Source organism: Athene noctua, chromosome 2 (assembly GCF_965140245.1).
Source record: "Athene noctua chromosome 2, bAthNoc1.hap1.1, whole genome shotgun sequence".
Lineage (NCBI taxonomy): Eukaryota > Metazoa > Chordata > Aves > Strigiformes > Strigidae > Athene > Athene noctua.
In genome coordinates, this window is record NC_134038.1 from 91,441,115 (window position 1) to 91,467,610 (window position 26,496).

General features: G+C 39.3%; 1 protein-coding gene across 1 annotated transcript in view; it reads left to right on the forward strand.

Moving 5' to 3' along the window:
• Window positions 1-26,496, forward strand: part of PHLPP1 (PH domain and leucine rich repeat protein phosphatase 1) — a 139,917-nt gene that overhangs the window by 62,551 nt on the left and 50,870 nt on the right. The window contains exons 2-3 of the mRNA XM_074899575.1: window positions 11,506-11,702; window positions 13,679-13,804. Coding sequence (XP_074755676.1) covers window positions 11,506-11,702; window positions 13,679-13,804 — 323 coding nt within the window. The remainder of the gene's footprint in view (window positions 1-11,505; window positions 11,703-13,678; window positions 13,805-26,496) is intronic.

Sequence of the window (26,496 nt, forward strand, 5' to 3'; positions counted from 1 at the left end):
CTTTCTTCTGCTGTGTATTATACTGAACACTGTCCAGCTGGACTGCTCTTCCCTCTTGGTATTGAGAAGTCTTGGATTCAAATGCCAGTAAAGAAGGTGCTTGACTTTAAGGATGGGGTCGTCAGATATGTGGATGGATACTTCAGGCTCTTCTGGGTATTTTCACTGAGAGAAGAAAGCTTTGACAAGTAGCCCCAGCTTCAAGTTGATCCTACCAGTGTTGTACAAAGTACTCATGATGGGTATTTACGGATCCCTTTCTAAAATTATCATGAATGAGAGTTAAAGTGGTGCTCTGATGAATTTTCAAGTTCCTGGGGTTGTTTTTAGAACACTCACTTTCCTGTCAAAGCTGAATTTACAAACTTGTTTTGATTTCTCCTAGATAACTTCCTGACTTAAAAGAGACTTCAGGAGCTCTAAATCAGACTGTGTACTTGTAAAACTGAACCTTTGTACAGGCTTTGTCTCCTCTTGCTATGAGAGTGGAGATTTTCAACATTTTTCTTACAGGGATGTGTAGCCTGAAACAAGAAACCTTAGAGTGTAGTCAGCCTTACGAGCTAGCACTTGTGATCATCCTTTTGCAGACCCATGGAGTGCTTTGGACAGAGAAGTGATAGGTTTGGGGATGACTCAGATGTGTGATAGTTGATTTAATTTAAAAAGGGAATGGAAAAAGCCAATCTCTTTTGTTTTTAGCCTCTCCTTTGTTATAAAACCGTATGACGTGCACTCCTAGACAATTCCCATATGCTATCCAGTTACTTCTAGTCTCTGTGGTGGAAAAGAGAAGAAACGGTGACAAACCCGGTATCTGTGGGCATGTGATAAATCTTGCCTGCATCTGTTTCCAAGGGTAGAAGGGCGTTGGGAAAATGTTCCCTTTCATGTTTCTTCATGATACATATCTCTCACTCTGCACTGCTTCCTTCTTCTCACTTTATAAAATCAGCTTTCCTTCGTTTTTTCTCAGAAGTGCAGTCTGAAGTACAGAGTTTTGATACAAGTTGCCTTTTACTGCTGTGTATTTTTATGCAGTGACATACAAGTTTACTGTATGTCAACATAATCCAACTTTTGTCATGTAAATTTTAAAAAAGCAGACGAATGACAGAAGTCATTCTTTGATTTAGAGCAAATCAAAGGGTGTATGTTCTTCAGCAACAAAACAAGGTTATCGGCTGTAAGCAGGCAGAAATTGGGGTAGTGAAGCTTTCCAAGAGTAGCTGCTGATCCTCTCTCTCCTTTTCCATCATCTGGGCTTCTGTGTGATTCTTTGAAGCTGCTCTTGCTGATAAGAGAGAAGTGAAAAAGGGCTGTTATGGGTGTTGTTAGGAACAGTCTCTAGTGGAGTCATGGGAGAGAGGGGGAAAGAGGCAGAGAGTCCTCCTGGCTTATTGCAGCTCTCAGTTTCAGCTAAAGATGTACTCTGTGCCACTTACTGAACTCAAAGCTTCAAACCAAAAAGGCTCTTGCTTTGGCTAGCTGTTTGGAAAAAAGGTTTGTGTAAACATACTACGTGGAAACACATGCACACACAAATATTGGCTACTCTTACATGAGGAAAGCAGCCAAGGTATAGAGACAAAATGTATGAACTAAGCTTTCCTAGCAAGTTATGAATAGGCTGGCTGATATGATGGAGTAAGATTGACTTATAGGGACATTGCCCAGCCAGAATTCCTTCCAGTCATAGCATCAAAATCTAATGTTAATGAAGCTGAATTTGAAATATTTAGTGTTTAAGACTGACAGATAATTCTGACTAATGTGCATGTGCTGTTTCTTCTGAGTTTTATATTTTTCTGTCTTTGTGAAGCTAAGCAGTCAATCAGTTTTTACCAAGTTACTTTTTAAAAATTATTTATTAGGTAATGCAGCTTTTGATTGTAGGTGTTGACAATTCCAAATCCAGCATTCTTTCCTTCTTTTTACAGTGCTGAACTTTTTGGACGAACTTGACAAGATAGCATATACATCTTTAAATATTGTTCCATATCACAATTCAGGATTTTTTAAACTAGACTTAATGGAGATGTGCTAGTAATAATAGCCTTGCAATACTGTACAGAATTGTTTTGACATAAGCTGCTTATTGGTTGGGTCCTATGATAAAACTTGAGTTTAGATTTTGGTCTATACAGTAATGCTGGTGCAGTAATCTATTGTAGGTAGTGTCATACTTAAAACGTTTTACCTTTACAAGTATTTAGATTACCTCATGCTTTTAGACATGTTGTAGAATACCTGACTTCCTTTCTTCTGATGAAAGGGCAAGGAGAAGATCATTGTACTTGAACCAGAATACCTTTAACACACAAAATAGTTTAGTCGTCTTGTGGCTGGTGGAATTTTAGTCTAGAATATATTGAAAATTGACGTTTGTGTTATATACAAAGTTCATCCTTGACCTAGTGTGTGTAATTTGTTCCTCTAGCTTTTTTAAAACATTTAACTGCCTGCATCTTTCATCCTCAGGGCAAAGCAGGTGGGTGCACGAGTGTATGGGGGTTCACTTAACATTTTCTGCTCAGGAGCGTGGGTTTCTATCTTTCTGTCATAGTACTAAGACATACAGATGAACTTTTGTAAGGGGCTGTCATTGTTACTTCTCAAAGGAGTGTGCATTCAGGTAGTTACTTTGAGCTTACATTGCTGTGCTTCATGTTGAACATCTAACACTGATAAAACCTGAAAGCCTCCATTAACTTCACTGGAGTCATCAGTGCAGTTTTGTTCTTGAATTCCATCAAGATTCCAGCTTTGCCTAAAACAGTTGGTTAGCTCAGAGCTTTTGCCAATACAGCAATTGCTTTAGACAGGGTAAGTATCCTTTGGGATGCCAGGGATTTTACTGTGCTTGTGGCTTTATTGTGCATTGGGAGTATAATAAGTAGAGTTCAATGTTGCATGACTTCACAGAAATAAATGTGCATTTCCAGTATTATGTTCAGTTGTGCTTTATGGAGACTGAGCTGGGGAGAAAGGGGAAAGACCAGTTGAGCATTCATTGGGTCCCATCCTACAGAAGCTGTACACGCTCTTATGCAAGTTGTGGTGCTACTGGCAAGTTTTTGAGCTTAGCTTTTTGGCTGCATCTATTAAATTTTCATGCCTTTAATATCCATGCATACAGTTGTAAAACTATTCAGAAAGTTTAGTTTCCTGAGGCCATTTTAATAAGGGATAATTTGGAATGTGTTGCTAAAGTAGTCTTTCTAAGAAACGCGTGTAAGGGATGTGATCAGATTCTGGCACAAATCTTCTCAGTATAAGACTACTTTAAATTTACTTTGAGCAAAAATACTTGGTAGAAGATCTCACTGAAGAGCTTCTTCAGTAGCTACTTTAAATAAATCCTAAGCTCAGGATGAGAAAGTTGTTTTAGATAGTACTTTCTGGAAGCCTCTAGACCAGTATTAACTTTTTATAACTTTGTTAAAGCACAGAAGAAAGATTACTTTTTTCTTCTTGGTTCCTTCTCAGGATATTTCAGTTCTTATTCCTTGCAAAGGTGGCATACGGTGCTTTTCCAAAGGAGTTGGTATTGAGTTTTGATACTGAAGAGCAGGCAACTCTTATCCCCTTTATGAACTTCCTTCAAATTTAAGTATTTGGACATAACAGAATTCAGCCTGCACCCCACTGTGTTTCTAAGGCAAGCAGAAGTCAGGACATCAGGGGCACCTTGAGAGCCTCATTGCTGCTGAAATACAGACCTGCCTGCATGTAACTTGCTTGAATTTCCTGCGGACAAGTGAGGTGGGTAGGGATGTGTAGGGTTGAGTTTGTGTTAGATGTGAAGGACCTGTGTTTCAGCTGCAGGAGTAGTCTGTAGGGATAGGTGGGCTGAAGAGTTTAAGAAAAGGTGGGGTTTCAATCTGTTTGGCAGAGGGGAGGGAGCAGACAGACACTGTTTTTCTGGGGTTTTGCTTACACATGCTATACTCAACTGTAAAACCTGCCAAGAGACAGTGGAGCAGCTAGATCTGGAATTCACTTGTTACAGTCAGAACAATTGGATTCCAAGACTTGGAGTTTGCTGCCTCTGCATAGTAATCCAGATGAACTTCCACTGTGCTTCCCTTGTTTGCTTTTAATTGCAAGTAGTGTCCTGTTTACCACTACATATCCTCCTTCAGCCTGTGCCTTTATTAAGTCATTCTGGTGCAGAAATTGTGCTGGTTAACAGTGACTCTTAAATGAATTCTGATAAATCACTATTAGGGTTTTCTTCAGAAACTTTTGGTTTATGCAAGTTGATATTTAGCTTTTGACATAGAGCTATTGCAGCCATTTTCCACTGATAAATATGTGGCATGATTAGAAAAGCTTTTTTAAAACAAGGCAATTAAAAAATTTTTTTGCCTATGGTATCCTTTAAAATGTTGATACCATGGTTTTAGGGCTCCTGTGTGGAGGTGGTGAGTCTTGTGAGAACAAGGTACAGGGAGTTACTAAGTGAACAAACATTCATCTCTCTGAGGGGTAAAGAGAGGGATGTTTTCTGCATTATGAAATTCATACAAACCTTTCCTCCAGTGAGGATTTAAGTGGAAGGCAGGATTATTGCTATAAAACTAGTAACTGTTTTATTGCATGACATCATACATGATAATGCTTGTCTTTAAGGATGATCTTCCTGTGAAGTAGGAATATGTTTAACAAAGGCTAAAGGCTTTGTCTTCTAGTCTGCCAATGTTGTCTCATAATGAACGTTTCTTTAAAGAAAAAAGCAAGTTAATGTTTGTGGTCTGCTTTTGTTTCTCCGCTGAAAAGGTAACAGCCTTCAAGCAGTAAAGCTGGAACTGCTGATTCCTAAAAGAAAACTACTTCAGAGCTTCCCACAGCCCCCATATTAATACATAGTACAACAAAATGGAGGAGTATAAGGAGTAAAGTCTGTACTAAAAGTTACATGCCCATAAGAACAGAATAATTGTGACTGAGCCCCTCTTCCATGGAGCAGTACAGAATCAGTTGGTAGCCTTGTGTTAAATCTTACAGGAATTTTTAAGAGTCTGAGTAGATTGGAGTGCAGAATTTCAACTGCTGATTTTGGAATGGTTTGCCAGGTGAAATTTTGCTATATGTATATACTTGGTCTGTTACCTCTGCAAAAGCATCCTCAGTTGGTTGCTGGTAGACTACTAAGTGAATCCTTGATCTTAGTTAAATATAAAACCTGTTAATTCTGTGCCTTTGTTCTTGAATTATGACAGTGTGGATCTTCACAAGGGAAAATGCTTCTAAAAAGCATGTAACTGTAAGTGGGCTTTCTTCGTAAGTTTAAAATAAAAATGAGAGCAGTACAATAGCTTCAGAGTTTTTACTTGTACTTTTCTGCTTCCTTTGCCCTCCTTTTTTTTTTTTTTTTCTTTTTAATCCAACTTGCTGCTTTATTTTTATACATCTCATTGCGCTGGGCCTTGCCTGAAGTCATCACTGCTGTCCCTAGTTTGACAAGAATGCAAGGGGAAGCAACCTTAAATGACTGAGAAGCTTCAAAAACATTGCAGGCTTGAAGCTTCATCTGTATTTAATAAAAGGGTTTGGGCAACAGTAGAAATCTGCAGAATGATCTGGCGATAAGGGTTCAGCCACAGCTATTGTGGTACAGTTTCCCAAAGGGTGGGCAAAGACACTCAAGGGTTTTCAGTGTTTGAGCTAATTGAGGCCTCTTCACACATATTTAGGCAAGACCGATGCTATGCCCCAGTTTGCAAGTAAGGGGGCTTTGAGGTGTTCCTGATTTCAGTTCAGAGGGGTGGTGGGGACGGTGCTCCGGGTGTGAACTGAGAGGTTGCCATGCACCCTGCTGACTTCACCTGGTCAGTGAGGAAATAGTCCAGCTTTGCTTACTGGATTCAGACCAACACCTCCAAAACTGACTGGTGGGTTTTGGGTTTTCTTTTTCTCCAGTGCATACAGGACTTGATGTTCACAGAATGTTAATGTGTGAAATATCTTATTTCTGAAATGGCTTGCTGAAAGCTGTGGGTGGGTTTACATATCTTCTCCAGCAGCAGCCACTGTGTTACAGCTCTGGCCCCTACGTGCCATTCCTCTGCTCTCCATGCTGAACTGCTCACCATGAGCTTCTGTCAAAAAGAGTCCTAAGGCTTCTCAGTCGAAAAGAGACACGAGAAATTAAAGCAGCCTGTTTTGTCTGCAAGGGCCTGGGGACAGTGTACGAGGAGCAGCTGATGCAGTGGAGTTGATGCAATGCTGGCCATGGGCCAGGGGCCCAGCAGTGTGCAGCTGAGGATGATTGACCTCTGTAGCTGGCCCAGCTGTAGCAGAAAAGGGACATCCCTAAATTAGGCTCCCAGAGTCATTTAGTCACTTCAGAAAAACCTCAAACTTAGACATTATTCCTACTGAATAACTGAAGTCTTTCTTACCACTGGTGAATACCCAAGACAGGTCAGGGTGGCCAGTCTCTGCAGCTGACTGGTCTGGCTGCACCATGCAACCTGTTCAGCTTGCGGAGAATTTTTCGTTTTCATTCCATCACACCAATATTAGTAATAAAAATAAGACCCACTGCACAGAAGTGAATGCATTTCTTATGTCAACACTTTTCCCCACTCTTATTTTGGTAATGTTTTAAATCATTCTTTAGAGGCGGTCTTTATTGGCTGTACTTTTCAAATGGGGAAATAATAAGTACTTGCAACTTAATCAGCCGTATAGCTACAGAGGTTTTTTTTTTCCCCGAGTACTTTTATGTCCCATAATGAGCTGGTATTTTATAATGTCTGATGGTAATGTATTCCATATGCCTTCCATCGCTGGGTTAAAGAGCTTTACTCCAGAATCCAAAGCAAGTGGCTGTGGGTATTTATTTAATAAGATTTTAAGTCTTTGCACTGGGTGGGATGTCAGTATGTTGCGTACCTGAAGCATCCTTGGACTGTTCGTGGTGAGGTCTCAGTTCTTTAACATCATGGAAAGATCGCTGGTGTTGCTTCCTGCAAAGCAGGGTACGGTTTGTGGTTCCAATGACAGTCACATTCCCTGCTTTTCTCTGTCCTTGTTTTACATACCACTAGTTTCCCTCCAGGTCTTGGGACAAACTAAAACTGAGAGGAATTCAACCATGAATGTCAAGATAGCCAAATGAGTGGTCTGCTCATAATTCCTTGAGGCATCTCCTCTAATGCCTTGTGCAGAACAGAAGTCCTGTTGTGGGGGTACTTAGGAGTTGCTGTAGTCTTGGAGTCCTAACAGGAATGAAAAATAATCTTTTTATGGTTTCTTGCTAAAATACTCAAACTGCTCTGGTTGGGCTTAGCATTTGAAAAACATTTTCTGGTATGAGACTCTTCTAGATGTTCTGGCATATTTGCCTCCACTCTGATGGAGACAACAATAAGTTTTTGGCAGGATTTAGATTTGTGTTTCAGGTCACAAAGAATTATCATTACCATTTTATCTGCATGCCTGTCAGCTTCAGTATAATATCACAGGCCCCTGTGAAAACTCATCTGCTCCCTTTGGGTATAGTTAAAACAGAAGAAATATGTGAATGTGAATCTCACGCAGTCTTCTAAATCTTGAATGGGAGGTCTGTGAGACAGATTGCAGAACATAATTTTCCAGAACTGCTGATGCGTTTACTGAAAATAGTGCTTCCACTGGGCACTGGTAGGTTACCTCGTGGGGACGCTATGTTTATGTCATAATTTCTGGTCTTTGATCCTTAGCCTAAAGGAATTCTGGTGAAGTCTGAATTGCCCCATTCCTCCTGTAAGCTTGAAAGACAAAGGTCATTTGCCATCTCATTTGATTATTTTTTAGGCCATAGAAAAGTCAGGTACACTTCTGAGCCCTTTCTTTGTTCTCTGCTCCCCAGTGTGTCAGGGATGAGCCCTCTTGCAGGAGCTGCTTTGTGGGGCAGTCCGAGACCCAACCACCTGCTGCTTTCCTCCCTGAGCCAGCATTAGGATCGCTTCACACCGTTTCCAAGTCCTATCCCATTTCTGTTGTGGTAGAGTTCGCTGTCATTTAAACGTTTTCTGCTTTTATGCTCTCCTGGCAGCAAATATCTGAGTTCTTTAAAGCTGTAGCCTGTACAAGCTTATCTTTCAGTAGGTAAGGCTGCTTCTTGTCAAACAGCTTTTGCTCATGGTTACCTGCGAAACTTAATGTGGATTTAGGAATCTGGTTTCACAACTAGTTGGTATGTTCTTGAATAACCTCTACTTAAAATGAAAATAAGATAGTGGCTTTTAAACACACACCACACCACACCACACCCCCCCCCCCCCCACACCCCCCCCCCCCCCCTTGCATGATAGTAGTACACTGTGATCCTGTCAGATCACATTGATAACAACCCTTTAAGCAGGAAGAAAACTGAAATGTGAGCAGATTGCATCTCGGGCAATAACATGTGATCCAATGTTAAACATGGGTTTTTCAAGTTATAGCATCACAGAATCATGGAAGAGCCCAGGTTGGAAGGGACCTTGAAAGATCATCTGGTCCAACCAGATGGTTGGTTATGGAGTGAAGTAGACAAGAATAGGAAGAGAGAAACGATTTGCTTTAATGAAATAGGCTCAGTATTTCTTTATGTTCTCATCAGGAACCTTCTAGCTTTTATGTAGCAAGGGGTAGTACTCGCTGGGAAAAAGCACCTTAAATCCTTAGAGTTTGAAGGGACTGTGTAATTTTTTTTAATACATTTTTAGGAATAACTGAAGAGTCTTGCCCTGGTAGTTTTCCCATCAAATCTGGATTTTGAGAGAAAGTACATTTCATACCTAGCATGAATACTTCTAGGGATAGCTCTGTTCTCGCTTTTCTAGTAAACATTTACTGATTGTTACTGTGACTTGGGACTTGCAACCTGCGTGAATGTATATGAAATTTGAAGAACTGCCTTTTAGAGACTTCTGAGTAGTTTTACAGACACAGTTAGACCTAACTTAATGTTGCTAGTCCAAGAGAGTCTGGTCCTAGAAAGCAGGTTTCTCAGGCTTCTGACTTTTTTTTTTTGACCTGTAACTTTTCTGAAGACTAATTTGTCAGTACCCTTTGTGCAGTGTGGGCACCCAGTGTGGTAGTTGTTTTACCACTAGACTAGACAGGGTAATGCTACTTCTCTCTTGCTCCTAAATGCTGTAGTGTTTCTTGCAACCCTCTTGGCTGCAGCACTATAGTAAGCGCTCATCTTTGTTATTCACCATAATCCTGAGAACTTCTGAAGTTTGATGTTTTCCAGGACACAGGTCTGCCCATATTAAGTGAGAATTATGCACTTGGTTTCTCAATGGGTAAAGTTGCATTCAGCTGTATTAAAATGCTAAATGACCCTGGCTTCCCAAGGGATTGAGGTTGTACTTTGCAGTTCTAAGGGGTGCTATCAGCAGTGGGTTGTGCTTTTCCAGTTAAGTTAGAGAGTATACAACCAGAAACAGGCCCTGGAATATGACTGTAAAACATGATTTTTGAGGTGAAATTGCCCACCCCCTTGACAGCTAATCCTTATGCAACCATACTATTAAGACTTACCAAGCACTTTCTACTCTGTTACACAGATGTTATTGTTTCTGTGTGTGGTTAATTCTTTAATCAGCGCTTTGCGGCATGGAGTCCATTGTTCTGCACAGGCTAGGTAAATTATCAGTTACTTAAGCAACCACATTTTTCATATTCTAAATGTAAACTTTGATTCAGCTTTTGCGTTTAATTAAGGCTGAGTTGCTCTATTTTACTCACTTGTATTTCCTATCAGTCTTTGTGTAGCTCTGTATAGAGTGGATGTCCCCTGTTTCCCTGTTGGGCAAAGTGTTTATCCACAGCTTCTGTTGTTGGATTTGAATTTACTTGGCAGTGAAATGACTGCTTTCTCGGGGCTCCTATTTTTGTATTAGATGCTGATGCCCTGTGGGCATTAAAGTTTCAGTCTTTTAGCTTCAAGCAACAGTGATGTTCCTGCATATCCAAACTGGCAGACATTGGTAGCCTAAACGCTAGTGTTTATTAGAGCAGAGCAAGGCTTGGGGGTAACTGTGCCAAGTCTTGGCTCATTAAACCAGCAGGAAGATTCAAGAAGTCTGCTTTTAAAGATAAGGGCAAGCATTGGCGCAGGGTGTAGGTGTGGATGAGAGAATGGCAGTGGGTAGGCCATGTGGTAGGTGTCTTCTGTCTTCCCATAGATAATTTGAAGGCAAGAGCAGACTCATTGAGACAAATGAGCTGTCATACTAGCAGGAGTAATAGCAAGTTGGAGTAATAATGTGCAGCACTTGACAGTGCTGCAGTTTAATTGGCAATGGTCTGAAATACTGGGGTTAGAAGACAGGATCAACTTTCTGCTTTTCTGGAGTCCTAACTAGTTACTAATTCCCTGATTTTTAGGAATTTTGGTAAAGATAAATGTAGGAAAATGAGTGATGTATCTTCTATCATGATGAGGAAGCTACTTGGAATTAACATAGCCTTTGGTTCATTCATCAAGAGGAGCTCCTCTCCAAAGTTTCACCCTGGTGTTCTTACAGAAATATTGAACTGGTTTGACTTGAACATGGTTACCTCTTGTCTTTGTTTGCAGAAGACTTAGTCTATTTGGATGACTCAGATCAGGGCTGGGCTGTTTAGGATTTGTCATTGTAACCTGGTGTGGATAAATACTTCAGATTAGAATGAGTAAACTGTGCTTCTTCCTATTTATATTCTAAATGAACGTGGTCCTGTAAGAGCAGAGATGAGAGATGCTTGTCTTTGTGTTGCCATTGTTAATGATGGGTTCTATAGAGTAGAATCTTATTAATAGATTAGATTAGTGGAGTCTGAGCCATTTAAAGTAATTTAACAGATTTGGTCTAATTGGTAGTCTTGCTAATAATCTGAATTATTATAAATAGCTAATTCAATGTAACGCAGACAGAAGAACTTGACTCTTTCCAGAGCTCTACTCAGTCTGAAGCAGAGTCTTTGAGGGGTTTCATCTAGGTTTGATCTGTTTACATTGTCGCTACCTCTGCTGTGGTGCTTAGACTGAGCAGGGTGGGCTGGAGAGAGTAGGAACTATATTCTTTGGGAAGCTATTGAAGCTATTCAAACCGTGGCCTTAAGGATGGCCAGAAGAGACACGGAAGTGCAAAGGTGCAGGCCAGCGTACAGTATATCACTCCTTTTACGATTACCAAACAATCAACGTGAACTCAACAGTAACCAATTACTGCTGACAATGAACATTTGATTTCCAGGTCCCATAGAGAAGACTGGTGCATTAACTGGTACTTCTGTGACTATTGCAGATTATTTAATGAGGTCTGCTCTCCATGATACCAACCTGTCATATACTTCTCCCTATGAAAGAAACCTGTACTGAAGCTAAGTTACCTGCTTGCATGGTTTTGAAGCTGTGTTTTGTTTGTCGCACTGCATTCTGCATCTTGAAAACTTGCTGATAAAGTCTCAGGATGACTTGATTAAAAGAGGTAAAGATTCTCTGTGATTAAGTAGATGCTTTTGTTTCTATTTCAGGAAAGCCCCACAGCATTGGCAGCTCCGAACGGATTCAGCTCTCAGGAATGTACAATGTTCGCAAAGGGAAAATACATTTGCCAGTCAACAGATGGACAAGACGCCAAGCTATCCTTTGTGGAACATGCCTAATTGTCTCATCAGTAAAAGAAAGCCAGACTGGAAAGATGCATGTCCTCCCTTTAATTGGTGGAAAAGTAAGAAATATTATTTTATGTATTTGCTTGCTTAAACCTTACCTCTTTACACAGAGAAAGTTGCATTAAATTATGGTGATTCCGACTCCCCAAAAGATTGTTTCTATAAATGGGTTTATCAAAGTATAAATGACTTTTGATTATGGTCAGAGCCACGTTTAACAATTTACAATGTGTGGATTAAAATGCTAAAGAAAAGCAAGGGAAACAAATTCTGGGGTTTGTGTGTGCAGTGTTAAATGTTATATGTGCAGCAGTACCTAGCCAAATCTGTACCATGCCTCCTCACTGAGGTTTTATGCGTGCTGAGTTACTCTTAAGATCTGAAACTTAACCGATAAGGGCATGGGCTTATTTTGAACATTGGGGTTTTTTCTGAGCGTTTAGCATTGTATGAATAGTGATCTGTTGTAAGTGAACAGCAACAAACATTTTTACTTGTAAAAAGCTGAAACTAGACTTTTTTCTGGTTAATTACATCTGAAACCCAGGAGGTCCAGTCTGCACACAAGGAACATTTCCCCCCCCCGAGGGTGACCAAGCACTGGCACAGGTTTCCCAAAGAGGTTGTGGAATCTCCCTCCTTAAAGATATTTAAAAGCCATCTGGACACAGTCCTGGTCATCTGGCTCTGGGTGGCCCTGCTTGAGCCAGGGGGTTTGGACCAGAGATCTCCAGAGGTCCCTTTCCACCTCAACTATACTGTGATTCTGTGAAAGTTTAGTGAGACAGATTACAACGTTACTATTTAAACCTAGATAGTGTTTCAGAACACTATTATTGACTTGATTAGCCAAGGTAATGGGAAGAGAATCATCATCTTGAGAATGAACTTAGACCAGAACTAATGCTCCTTTACCTTCCATACTGGTAAGTTTATTTCTTAAGAGACATTGGGAGAGAAACAGGCTTCACAATCGTGTATATGCAGACTGGAGTTGATTTATTAATATTCTATGCTAGCAATATGGAAAGTAGTGCTGCCTTCTAGGAGCTGTTTTTCCTATCTCCTTTCATAATTCTTCAACTCTTCCCTGGAGGTACTGAAGTAGAGACACTGTCCTCTTTTAGCAACAGTGGGTGAACTCTGAGAGTGAATTGTATTCCTGGCTGTAGCACACCATAGAGGACAGTATTGAGGTCCCCACTGGCCTTCTCTTTGAGATGAAAAAAAAAAACTTTTTTTTAATTTATAAAGAGAAGAGATTGTGTACCTTTTAAAAATTTGTTTAAAATGGAATTTCTAAGTTGTTTTTGCACAGAAATGCCTTGTGTATTGTAAAACATGCAGACTGTGTTAAGCAGAAAGTTGACAACAAATTTTAAAAGAAAAGGAGTACCAAGCTGAGAAAAATGTGCTGAGAGCTTCTGCTGACAAAGCTTGGGAGGAGGATGCTTGGCACAAAACTAAGTGTTTTTTAAATTATCACTCAAAAATATTCTTCCTCAACCCCATAAATACTCTGCACTTCCTGGTTCTCAAAGGCTTTCCAGAATGCAGTGCTGAGACACTGAGACCATAAGTTGTGTGGGTCTTCTCGTGTATGGTAGCAGAATGATGTATTCTGGGTGTTTTTTAGCAAGTTGAGAAATGCCAAAGAATTTAATTGGGCTGTAAGAGAAGCATTTTGTTAAGACTGTTTTTAATAACCAGGAGTATAAATTGTACTTACATAGGTTGATAAAGACAGCCTTAAATGTGTTTCACTGGGAACCTTTTATGGTGCTCAGTCTCTCTTAAAATGTTGATGTGCTTGGTGTTTTTCTCTTTTGGATCCTTCATCCTTCTGCTGTCATTCCTTGCCTGTGTAGATTTCATGAATATTTGACAGCCAAGATCCAGCTTGAATGTTTGAGAGGGCTAGCCCAGCTCTACTTGATGAGCTCCTCTTAGGTACACTTTAATTTTGCCCTGGGGAGTTCTGCAAAGAGGCTTTTCATTCTCGTTCACTAACAGTTTTGTGTGTCTGCTGTAGGTGGAAGAAGTGAAAAAGCACCAGCACTGTTTAGCATTTAGCTCCTCTGGACCTCAAAGCCAGACCTACTACATTTGTTTCGATAACTTCACTGAATATTTGCGATGGCTTCGACAAGCATCAAAGGTGAGAATAATGCTAATTCCTGCCTGAATGGGATGTTTGTAGCATTTGCCCCAACTCTTGTCTCCTTCATGCAGCAATATAGTACCTCTTCTGGCTTCATTGTCATGAACTGCTGTTGCTGCTGTTAGTGTTGCATCAAAAAATTTCAATTTGAGAGCTCTTGGTAACAGGCAATAGGGAGGTGAATTTTTCTGCATTTATACTGAGACTTCTTTTTACCGTGGTTGTGTAAGCAAAGTGTTGGAATTTCTCCCTTTTCCAATCCTGATCCAGCTGGATGGATGGAGTAAGATCATTAGAACAAAAAGGACAACAAATACAACTCAAAATTTCAGTTTAAGAAGCTTTGTTTCAGTGTTAATAAAATGTAAAATAGCATCAGTTTTTTAATTCATTCTTTACACGGAGCCTAAAGGTATAAAACTGTTAGAATTAAAGAATTTTTTTCTTGCTTGGAAATGTTGCTGAATCTCTCTTTAGTTTTATAACTACTTGATTTTTGTTTTTTTTAATAAGCAATTATTTTATGTCAGGAAAAAAAAATTGCTAACTGAAGCCTTCATAAACTAAATTTTATACTGTCTTTAGAGCACAATTTATTTGGGTAATCTAGGTCCTGCATTATTTTGTTTGACTCTTCAGTTCCTCTTTGTGCTGCTGTTACTTGTTTTATCTCTTAATCCCTGTCACTTTTCTCTTGATAAATACTCTCTAAAGTAATATAAGGATGTTTTGTATTTTTATATTTTTAACATTCAAGTTCTTTTGCTGGGCTCTCAGCACTCTTTCTTTGGTTTTCTAGTTGGGCCTAAACTGTCCATTAGTTTTATACTTGATAGGACTGTCCATGCTCTTTACTATATTAAAGCAACTTGGTTTTATGTAGTACTACTTGAAGATACTTATGGTACACTAGATCTCTTCTGTCTTTTTAGATTGCAGTAATATATTATCCAGCCTATTGTTAGTGGTACAGCCTGGGTTGTGGGCTTTTCTAAGAAGTTTGATTATTATGTCAAACTTTCTTCGACCACTAACTATTGCACCTCCCAACACATGTATCATTTAAAATGTCCTTTATTTTTTTTCTAGTAAGTTTTAAAATTCTTTTTAAAGACGCTGTTCTGGCATCCCTGCTCAGGTCTGTTAAGCCTCAAGGTAAAAATCCCCAAGGCGTGTTTTGTGAGATGGTAAGGTATGGTCTGTCAGGTTTTTGAGTACTTGTGGCTTTTGTGATTCTCTCTGGGAGAGTAGTGCCCTTTCATCTCCAGAGGCTTTGACATCAGATAAATGAAAGGCAAATCTAATGAGTGTGAAAAACAGTGGAAAACAATGAACTTCAGAAGTAGAGATAAATGGCCAGAAAGCCCCTCTGAATTACTGGCAGTGTAAGCTCATTCTGTGCCATGCTGTGCTTCTCTCTTTCTGGTTCACCCAAATGACTAACAGCATCGGGACTATAGCCAGCATGAGAACATATCCCCATGCACTCATGATAACCTCCCATTTTTCTTATGTAAGAGTAGAAAGAAAATACATAGTTGCAAGTGTCTTTTTCAGACTGTCAGAACTGAAGAAACTCACTATGCTGTTTCTTTTGTTGATGAAACATGCTTCAAGGAAAAAATAAATGATGCTTCATTTTCCTCAACTCCCCACCCCCAGCCTCAAAAACTGAGACTTGGTATTCTGGATTCCTGGATTTTGAAACAGTACTTTGCTGCTTCAAGTTGCTTTTTTAATGTTTGGGTTTCCTATACTTGGAAAAACAGGGACAAGCATGATTGTATGCAAGGCAGTTGTGTGGGAAGTACTGTGCAGTAACTGTTTCTGAAGAAGAGAAACAGAGAAACTGGTAATGCTGCAAAAGTAACTCAAGTTTCCTCCAGCTGATATTCGCGTCTAAGTGCTTAATTGTAAGGTACATCATCCCTGATTTACATTTACAAATAAATGAGAAAAAGTTTGATCTTCAGCTCTGCAGTTCAGGCAAGCTAGCGTTCTCACGCAGGAAAAAAACCTCACCATTTATATAAGGTACTCTGCCTCAGGTGTTTGGAAGCTACTCAGATTCAGAGAAATTGAAATATTCTTGCTAACCAAGAAAATACCATGTAAAGCACTGCATGTATGAAGGCAAGCAAATTTAGGAAGGGAGATGTTCTGGCACTCTTAACTGAGCTTGTAGTTGCTGGTTATGGGCTAGGTCACATGATGCTTTCAGATTCTTCTTTAATCGTGGTGTTGTATATTATACTTGAGCTTTTGTGAATTATTATGAATAACATTTAAGATTGTATTTTAATTATGGATGTTATTTAATAGCATTTGTTTTGAAACTGACATTCTTGTTAATTTATGTTTAGGTGTAGTTTTTCTGCAGTCCTTCATGCTCCTGATGCATGCTGCTAAGACTGAGGTTTCTGATACAAGTGTTATGAAAGCTTTAGTTAGACATTTTAATGCAGAAGGAGATCCCTGGCAAAATATTTCATTAAAATTGCTCAATTCAGTTTTTAACTATGAAAAGAATTTTCATGTCTGTCTTCTGTATACTTCAAAAGACCTGGAAGATGATGTTGTTTTAACTTTTAAATAACAAGCCTAATCTTGAAAGGAGACTTTGCAAAGAATGCTTGCTCTGCAGTCTTTCTCCCCACAGAATATTGGCAATGTTGACTTTTTACTGGTGTTCCAGAATAAGACAAATCCTAGCACATTACTCCTGCAATAAATATGTGGATGCTACAGAACATTTGAATTCATGTTTGCAGAGACTTAGGCTCAATTTGATGTAAAATGAGCATTGCTCCTGTATAATCTGATTCATTCTAACGGTGAAATATGTCTTAGCCAAGACAGCTCTTGTGCTCTGCCCCAGAAGTTTAGTAAATTTTTGGAAGGAATTTGTGAATAGGTGTTAGGATTGTTTTTCCTATACACGTTGTGTCCTGAGGTGAAGAGAAATCTTGTTTCCAGGATGAAATGGAATTACTGCATGAATGCTGACCTAAATATCAAACTTGGTGACATACTTACTCCAAATAGGTCACTTTTAGATATGCTGATTTAGGCTCAAACAGAATATTTTTAAAAGCTGGAGATGTGGCTTGTTCATTAATATTGATAGCTCTATACCACAGTGCATTTCTTTCCATTTACTTTCCAAATATTGGAGTCCTAATTAAGGAAGCTCAAAAGGAAAACAACAAATTTGGTCCTTTGTGATCTAATATGTTCGTTCTGTTGCCAAATGTTGAAAAATAAGCTTATGCAACTGTGAGGGAGAGCAAAGGGGGAAGAAAGGGACATCTTCATGGCTTTAAAGAATTTGTCTGTATAAAGTTGACATGATGGTTTTGGAACCCACACAATTACTTGCAGAGTGATTCTGATCTGCCACTGTTTACTACTTGAATATCAAATACAGAAGGACAGGCAAAGAATATGCAGTTAACAGTGAAGAGGACATGATGAGGGCTTTCCTCATTTGCCACTTCCAAAACCTGAAAAAGCTACACTCTTAATGTCGAAGAAGAGAGAGAGGTTTTATGTATAAGGTGTTACTGAGTGGTGGAACTTTCTGTGTGAGGCTTATATTTGGGGTGTGGTGGCGAGCTGCTGCTGTTTGACACTTCTCACAGCTAAACTTAATTTCACATTTTTCAACATGTGAAATTGCTGTATAAGTGTTAACTGCTACACAAACCATGACATGGATGGTTTGGCTAGAATAAAAAGGGTTATCAGTTCTCCATGTTCCAAGGCATGCAATTAAAATGGGATGTCAACATCTGCCTCAGCATTGCAGAGCTTAATCAGGGACAGAATTTTATCTTCTTGGAAATAGCATGTATCACTGGGCATGCTGGGACGGGTTATCTGACCCTACAGGACTTCTCCCCTCTCGGGTTTAGGAGAGCAGGAAGTGTGTCGACAGCTTCATGCGACAATAATTTCCTGCTTTAGTGCTCGGTTCAACTGGGCAGGTAGAGGAAAAGGTGATGACAGACAAGGGCTATAAATAATGCATGACTGCCTCCCATAAACTGCCTGTGCGTGGCCACACTATACGTGTTGGTAGGCAGAGATGTACAGGCACACAGCCGTATGTGTGTGTGCACCATTGGCCTCTTCCCAAGCTGAGTTGCGCAGCTGTGGCTGGAGAGACAGCAGGTTTCTGGGGAACAAGCTGTTGTGTGGAGCTTAGGTGCCAGAGTGGATTTACACCTATACACAAAAGAACCCTCCTGTTTAAAACACGAGGAATATACAAGAAGAGATCATTGATTTAAAAACTATCAAACTGAAGAGTTTTCTCCTGTGTGCCTTTGTATTTTCCCTTCCCTTTTTCAGCCACCTTTGTCTTAAAGTCTACAGTTGAAATGCATGTGGTGTTCCGGATGACCCTAGCCTGATGTGAAAAAGGAGGGACTAAATTAGGATGTCAGTGTACATTATGTTTAAAAAAGCTAAAACCAGCAAGAATAGCAAATTCAAGGCAGAAGGGCATGCTGCCATATTGGTCTTACTCCTTTAATGTCAGTGCAGAATGCTCTCTTCACACATTTTTTTGCATCGTGAAACTAGCAGAAAATAACAGCAGATTTGAATTTAGTTTATGCTATACGAGTAAGGAATGCAGGAGCCTCTACGGCAGTAGTCTCCATCTTTCCTCAACTTGTATAGAGACCTACCTGAAACAACAGTACAAAATTAATGGTTTAGCTTTTTTTCTCTAAAGTTACCTAGTTCTGATCAGCTGTCTCTATATCTTTGAGCTATTTTTTCAGTACAAGTTTGACAGTTGTCTTTGAAGACTACATTGTAAAGTGTGAGTTTGAACCGTGTGAAAAGGACAAAGCTTATCTATAACAAGATTTTTATTTCTGCTGAGGAAAACTGCTCTGAGTTCTGCCTGCACACAAGCTTGGTGTTACAGGCTGTATTTATATAAATAAATTCTATAGAATTAAAAAATAAATTCCTGAACTTGTTTGCAGTTCTGCAAATATATTTCCAAAATAGAAGACCAAGATGATCAGTTTGTGCCAGTGTTTTACAGGAACAATGCTGAGGAAATGCAGTGAGCAACAGTTGAGCATTACTGCTGGAGGTGTACCTGCTTTTCAGCTGTGCTTCATCCACCTTTAAGCTAGTAAGAGATAATCAACTGTGGGACTGTTGTTTCCTTCAGCACAGAAGATTCTGCTCATTAATTAAAGTGACGGGTAATAAGCCGTATCCACTTGTGCATATAGCTTTCATCTTTATTTCAGGTACTGTCAGATGCTAATGTCTGACTTTCTTGTATCAAGCATGGTCAACTAGGAGAAAGATTAAAGTGCAGGTTCCAACTTAGAGTGGAACACAGACTTTGCAGAGCTTTTTAATACAAAATATGAACTTCAGCCTGTAAATGTTTGAGGCCACTAATCTCATGGTCAAATTAGCTCTACATTGTATTTGCCTTGGCTTGCCCACTAGCTGATCAACCTGTTTCATATGTGTTTCTAGAGAGATAATGAGCTGTAATGTTTTTACAGAGTTCATCGTCGTAGGGATTTTAATTACGAAACCTCAGTTGTATCTGGCATCATTAAGGACAGGCTTTTGTAATGCTTGCTGGTCAGAACTAACACAGAATACCTTTTTCTAAAGCCTTGACCATAGAACAATGCCAGTGGCAAGTGTATGGAAGAACTATATGCAAGAATAAAGTGGTTTAAGTTATTTGGGATGTTACTTACTATAATGTTGCTAGTTTATACTTTAGTCAACTGAATACAGCATCTCTGCTCCATGTGTCTGTTTAGCCTCCTAAGCATTGGATATCCTTCTTCTGGAGGAAAACCATAGAAAACTTTACCTTAGTTTCCATGAGTTATGAATGTTTGCTTTACTTTTGGCTATTGGTTATTACCTTTGGTAATTCTACAGTGAATTGTGTGTAACAAGCATGCTATTTGTGTTGCACTTAGAAGTTTCTGACATTTTCTTATAACATTGTAGTCTTAGTCCATGTGTTTGAATGTACCATTGTGATTCTGGGCCTACCGTGTTTATGTGTGTATTGGGGACAGGTTGAAGGTCAGGGGTGTGCTGGTTGCTGAGAGGGTGACCATGCAGTGGTTGGTTTATTTCTTATGCCAGTAATTGGAGGCTTGAAAATGAGTCTCTATATTAGTATGATGTAAAAATGAGTTTAGTATAATGCCAACATCAGAGGCATCTTTTGAAAGTAGCCTTTAAGCAAATCTGGGGCTCAGCAAAAAGCTTGTTTTCTTTGATGATAACAATTATCCAGGTTTTTTTCACATTTGTGAGACTTAAGAAGTGCCATTAGCCTGTTTGTAACTGTTGGTTCAACATCTAGTGAAGAAAAAAGAACCCTGAAAGATTTTCTTATTTTTCAGTGGGGCTTTTTTTGAGCTGATCCTTACTTACAGGAAACGTGATGACTCTAAGTTTAGTACAAGGAAACCATTTTTTCCTCTAATACCATAAAATGACAATATTGAGATAATGCTTTCTCTAAAAATAGATCCCTGAAAATAAACCCACAGCTTCCTTTTGGCGGTGATTGCAAGTATCCGAACATAAACAAACCTCTAGTTTCCATGCGGAACTTGACTTCCTTTTTTTTTTTTCCTGTGTGCAAAGTCTTCAATATTTGGGACCTTTGCTCTGCAGTCATATCTGGTCATTCTGTCTGTGGGTGGCTTCTTGTCATCTCAAACTGAAAGCAGAAGATGAAGCAAAGCAAACTTGAAGCCAGTTTTGCTTCTCTTTTGATTGTAACACTTGAAAGTGTTCCTCCTCCTCTTTCCCCACAAAACCTATTCTTTTGTGCCTTTTGTTGTTATAGGTTAGTTGATGTTTTGGAAATGAGCTTCTGAGTGTGTTTCAGTGTAGATTCTTTCTTAATGATTTGTGAGGGAATCTTGGTGTTTTGGCTCAGCTGGTTAGTTTTTCATGTCAGAATAGTTCAGCTGATTCCAAAGTGGTGTAATTGGTGACTTTTCTGTTCTACAGAAACTATGGTTCCACTGTTCTAATTTTCTTTTTCCTTACTGAAATTTAGATTCTGTGGTCCTTGTTTTGGACTTGCTGCCTTCAGTTAATAATAGAGTAGTTACTAAAGTACTAAAGCCAAGAGTGAGAATGGAAAACTAGGTATCGCCCACACATCTGGAATAGCTTTCAAGTAACATCTTTTGAAGTCTCTAAATCGGGTTCTGATATTATTGAAGCTGAATTTATGCATCCCTTGCATAGAGGAAAGCGTCGCCATGGCTTACCACTGGAAGCTCAGTGAGGTGTTGCAGATGTTACCTTTTAAGGTGTGTTCCGTCCAGGAGGATCCCAGAGTTTTCAGTCATCTCTTGGGGTAAAGGGGTGGGAGTGAGCAGGGGAATGTAATTTTGCTCTTAATGAAGCTCAGGCAAACTAAGTGTCTGTGGTGAGCAGATCCCATGAGACTGGAGGGGATTGCAGGGACTGACATGTTGCACAGCACTTTGGTGCATATAGGGTGATAACTGAGTCAACTTTCAAACTGAATGGCTCTAACACTCAGAGCCTTTCCAAGCAAAGTCTATCAGGGAGTTAGAAAGGAGAGGAACTATTAACAAAAATTAATTTTAGAGATGGTTCATCTCCTTAGGCTGCTTCTGTAGTCAGTGGTGAAGGAGGAAGGTGTCCAGGGAGAAGAGGCAATGAGTGCTGGAGAGCAGTTTTAGGCCTTGCGCCAGTAAAGCTATATTCATGATTGTATTATAAAACACTTGGGTCAGAAGGCCTTTCTGAGTTACTGTGAAATAATGGCATGAAAAGAGTTAATCTCACTGTGGAATTAATCCACATGATGCAGCTGTGTAGGATAACCTAGGTCAGAAACTGAGGACCTGGCATAACCTCTTATTTAAAACAAACAAAACCCCACTACCCTCTCCATGTGTGGATGGGGAGATGCAGACAAGCCAACATCTAAAGGAAGTCTCATGAGCAAGAGTCTAATCTATAGTAAATGGGGAAAGAAAATCTTTCCTGGAAGGCTGCTTGTTGTAAAGTCTGCTTGTTGGCAGTACAGCAGCTTGTCTCGGTAAAAAAAAATTAGTCTAATGCAATTCCTAAGAAGGGATATTTCTCAGGTTTTGTGATATTTACAAATGAATTGGTATCGGTCAAGCTGTCTTAAGTATGTTAATATTCCTTTCTCAACCAATGGAGATTCACGTCTGAATTATAAGTAGCTTAATGCTATATCTAATTACTGTCCCTTAACTCCATGTTGCATCTTAAGCCTTGTCCTTGCAGGGATCTTATCAGTGTGAACATCCCAACGTGACTATAACCAAGGTAACAGTGTTGATATCACTCCCTATGTAATATTGGTACCAATACCTGATCTCTAAAAGAACAACCCTTTTCCTCCTCGAGGAACAAAATTACTCATATTCTGGTAATGACTTCAGATAGCAGCAAACATTTCCAAATGACAGGTAATGAATGTCACTTTTTTCGACAAATTCTCATTTTCAAGATCTTGATGCTAAACCTGGGATGCTGACTTTCATGTCTGTGAAATTTCTTCTGGAGTCCTATCATGAAAGGCTAAAGGAGCACAACTTCTGCTTCATTACCTCCACATTTGCCTCTCCACACACACATACACAGCTACTGTTTTCATTTAAGTTGTTAGAGCTTTGCACAAGGGCCAGAAGTAGAAGTGACTTATTTCGGCATGCTATGTAAATCTTTGTTCAGAGCTAAGGAGGGAAGAGCAGGGACAAGTTAAATAATCTTTCTGCCCCCGAGTCTCGTTGGCATGAGGTGCTTGTACCAGAGGGTTTTGGCTGCATTGGCTGCTGAGGAAAGATGGAGCAGGAAGCACATGCCCTGTGAGCGCTGCCACACCAGTGTGTGCTCCTGCCCTTCAGCTTAGTAGGCAATTATGGCTCTTACCAGTGGCATTGTCTCTTGGGTTTACGAATCTGAGTGATGTGCTTTCTGGCCTCTGCTGAGTTTTTTCTTTTCTTTGCAAGACCCTTAGCTTGAGTTAGCGTGCCTTTAATTGTATGTTTGAAAGAAAACCAAAAGGAGAGGCCAGAAAAGCCATTACCTTTTCGCCCGTTGGACTGCACCTATTTTAAGTCATTTAAAAATTAAAATATAGGGCTTTAAAGAAAAAGAAAACCTTTTTATTTCTCCCCCCCCCCCTCCTTCATTAAGGTTTTTGGCATCTAGCATGTTTACCAGTCTGAACATTTCCTCATCTCTTGGCTGTGACTGAGAGCACCAGTGTGTTTCCTGGCTGTGGAGTTCACCTCGGTGGAGGGAGGCCCCTCTGCTGAGTGGGGCTTTGATGTTCAAATAGAAAGGAGGATTAGGATTTGAACCAAGGTTAGGTCTAAGGTGAGGAGAACCTGTTTGCTCTAAGCAGTTAGTTTAGATATTTCAAGCGTATTTATCACTGTTTAGTTAAGCCTTATGCAGGCATTGGTGGGATGTAGTGATTATTAAACTGTTTAAAAACAAATCCTAAAGAAGAAAAATTACAGTGCCTTTACATTAGCATGTCTACAGCAGGTGTAATTTGACATGGTCAGCTCAGTTCAGACAGACTGGGAATTTGGCTGCCTGTACAGTGTGGGCTGTGTAGTTATTTTAATTGTCTTCTATTGAAGTCCTAAATAGTAATTTCTTATCTGAATAGAGCTATAGGGAGTGGGATGAGGGTAAACAGGAAAAACACATAATTACATTGGTTTAAATTCACACCACAGGTCACACCAAAAGATGTCCTTGTGTAAACAAGGCTTGTGTTTGTCCATACAGCTGACTTCAGCTGTGTCTATTGCTGACATCCATTGTCAGCAACAGATCATTTTTGTAGCATAGCCAAGGCTTTAAAACAAAGACAGTAATCAGTCTTGTTGCATAGCTCAGTGACAGAGGTGGCATTATACTGATGGAAAAAGCAAAGTGTTTTTTTAGCCCTGTGTAGCAAGAAGAGGCAAGAATATTGATTGATACAAGTATTTTCCTTTATTTTTGTTGTCAGCTGCTAAAGATTTACAGTGAACCCATACCATACCTTCACCAATCTTGAAATAGCTTCCTTTTTGAGAAGAATAATAAAATTAAAATTGAAACACCTTGGCAAAACTTTTTAAAAAAATTTTTTGAAGGTAGTGTTGGCTTTTTGAATCATTGTTTATACTTGTGTTACTTGTGCCATGATAGTACTTAAGTGTTTAAAAGTGAGTTTTGGTATTTGGGAAACTCCTAGTTCTTTGCCACGTGTGCAGCTCTTAGGTGGGGAGTAGCAGAAGACATACTGCCCATGGGAGAGGGAGACCTCTCCGGTAGCATTATTTGTGGTGGTATTCACAGAATAAAGCTGCATTTTATTGCTGCGCGGTGAAGATTAAAAGCACAGTGACAGCTTTTTAGTGTTTGCAGTGGGTAGATTCAGGGCTTTTTGTAGCACACGTGCTGTAGTTGTATACCACTTCTTTGAAACTGTACTTCAGTATGCCATACTCGCATGGAGACTGGAAAAAAAAATAGATTAAAGCACTGTAGGCCAGGGCTGCATAACTGAGGTTGCAATAGGAACTGGAAAAGAAGTCTTGCATTGGACTTTGCAGTTTGATGTGCAAAGTTGAATTTGACCTTACCCCATTACTACTCCTCTGGTATTACAATGGGAGACATTGCAGTACAGTGATTGATCATAAAGTGTTTAAACATCATATCCAGGAATGGAGAAAACCACATGTTTCATCTTGTTTCTTATATATTTGTGATTATTAAAAATCTTAGCTGAAAACTGGACTTCAGAAAGTACAAGATGTTTCTATGTGTTTGAGCTACCTTGCTGCCAAACTGTTGCATGTCTTTATTTCTCTCACAAAGATGGGTGTTGACTCTGCCAATTATGATGTAGCTGCCGTAGCTGAGAGGGTGTCATACACCATCTTCCAAGAAGGGTATTGCCCCAACCATTTCCCTCACATTATTAGTACTGGAAATGCAACAGTGGTGGGTTTCATGTGGAAACAAGCATTAAGGATATATGCAGTTTAGGATGTGATGAGATGTTCCAGAGGGGTTGGTCTGAGCAATGGCTGCTTCCACCAGGGGAATCGTGAATTGTGCTGCTTGTGTTTTATTTTTATGTATGTATTTAAAGCATATAAAATAGTTATACTTTTAACTTTTCCCATAAGAAAATGCTGAACAAGCCATAATGAGTGCTTGATGCAGGTTCCACATGTATCTAGAAAGCCTTTCCCTCTACCATTGTTATCACGCTGACTCTCCACTATTTTCGTTGGCGCACAGGTCAGTTGAACCCAGCCAAGATAACTTGTTGGGGTATTTATTTACAGCAGAATGCCTTGAGGTTTTTTAATTCCAGTGGAAACCATACTTTCTGCAAATAATGTCCCTTCGTCTGGATGCTTTTTATTCTTTGACTATGAGGGATATACTACTCAGCATTTTCTTATCCTTTATCAGCTTATCTCTGCAGTGATTCACAGAATCATCTAGGTTGGAAAAGACCTTGAAGATCATCTAGTCCAACCATTAGACCATTCTCAACTACACCATATCGCTAAGCGCTGTGTCAACCCAGTTCTCCACAGTGAGTCAAGGAAACCCAGTGCTTTATTAAAAACTGTATCATCTTCTAGAAAAATGCTTTGCTCTTAATAAACAATTGCAAACATATAGAAGCACAATCTTATTGCATTTAAGTCAATTAAAAGCAGTTGTAAAATTGAAATATCCCTTTATTGTTTGGTTTGGGAACAATGTAACTTTGGAATTTCAACTTCAAAACAACTGGTGAAAGTTTATGGTGAACCAAAGAAAGTATTGTTATGATGATGTTCTCTGTTGTCACTATCTTTTGTTTTTCATCTTGTTCCTCTGTTCTCTAATAATTTGTTACAGAACGGTATTGAGCAATGAAAAGTCTTCCTCCCTGCTTGTGAGAATAACTTTGTATGAGTATTCGTTATAACAATTCAGAAGTTAATTCTTAGAGTACTGTTTTGCTAACAAAAAAGACTTCGATAAAATTATAGTTGATTGCAGACCTAACACCATTTAAAATGTGGTTTCAACTTTTATAGTTATCTCTCTGGTAGAGGCATTATTCATTATATGTCAGTTGCATGAAAATCTTAAATAAATTCTTCATATAACAAGCGATTCCTTTTTTTAAAAAAAAAAAAAGGCAAAAAATAACCAGAACATACAACTTGTAAAAACAAAACTACTTTTTGTTTACTTGATTTTTTTCCCACATGGCTTAATGATTTTAAGAAAAGATTTGCATGCTTTCTTGAAACTAAAGTAGAATTTTGATTTGTTTGACTGCTTTAACATGATTCACGTACATTTACCAGTTTAGATATTTTTAGAATAACATGCCTTGCTAAGCACTGCTGGGTTTCTTATTACTGTTTGTATCACATTCCAAACAAATAGTTGCAGCAACAGTGTATGTAAGCATTACACCTGAAATTACATTCTCCTTTTAATTTAATGGTTGTCAGCATTTTTTCATCTCTTGTGTTTTCAGTGTGATGAGAACTGCACTGTACCGGGCAGATTCTGGCACATAAAACAGAGTGAATACCTAGCATTCAGAAATGACTGCTCAGAATACCCTA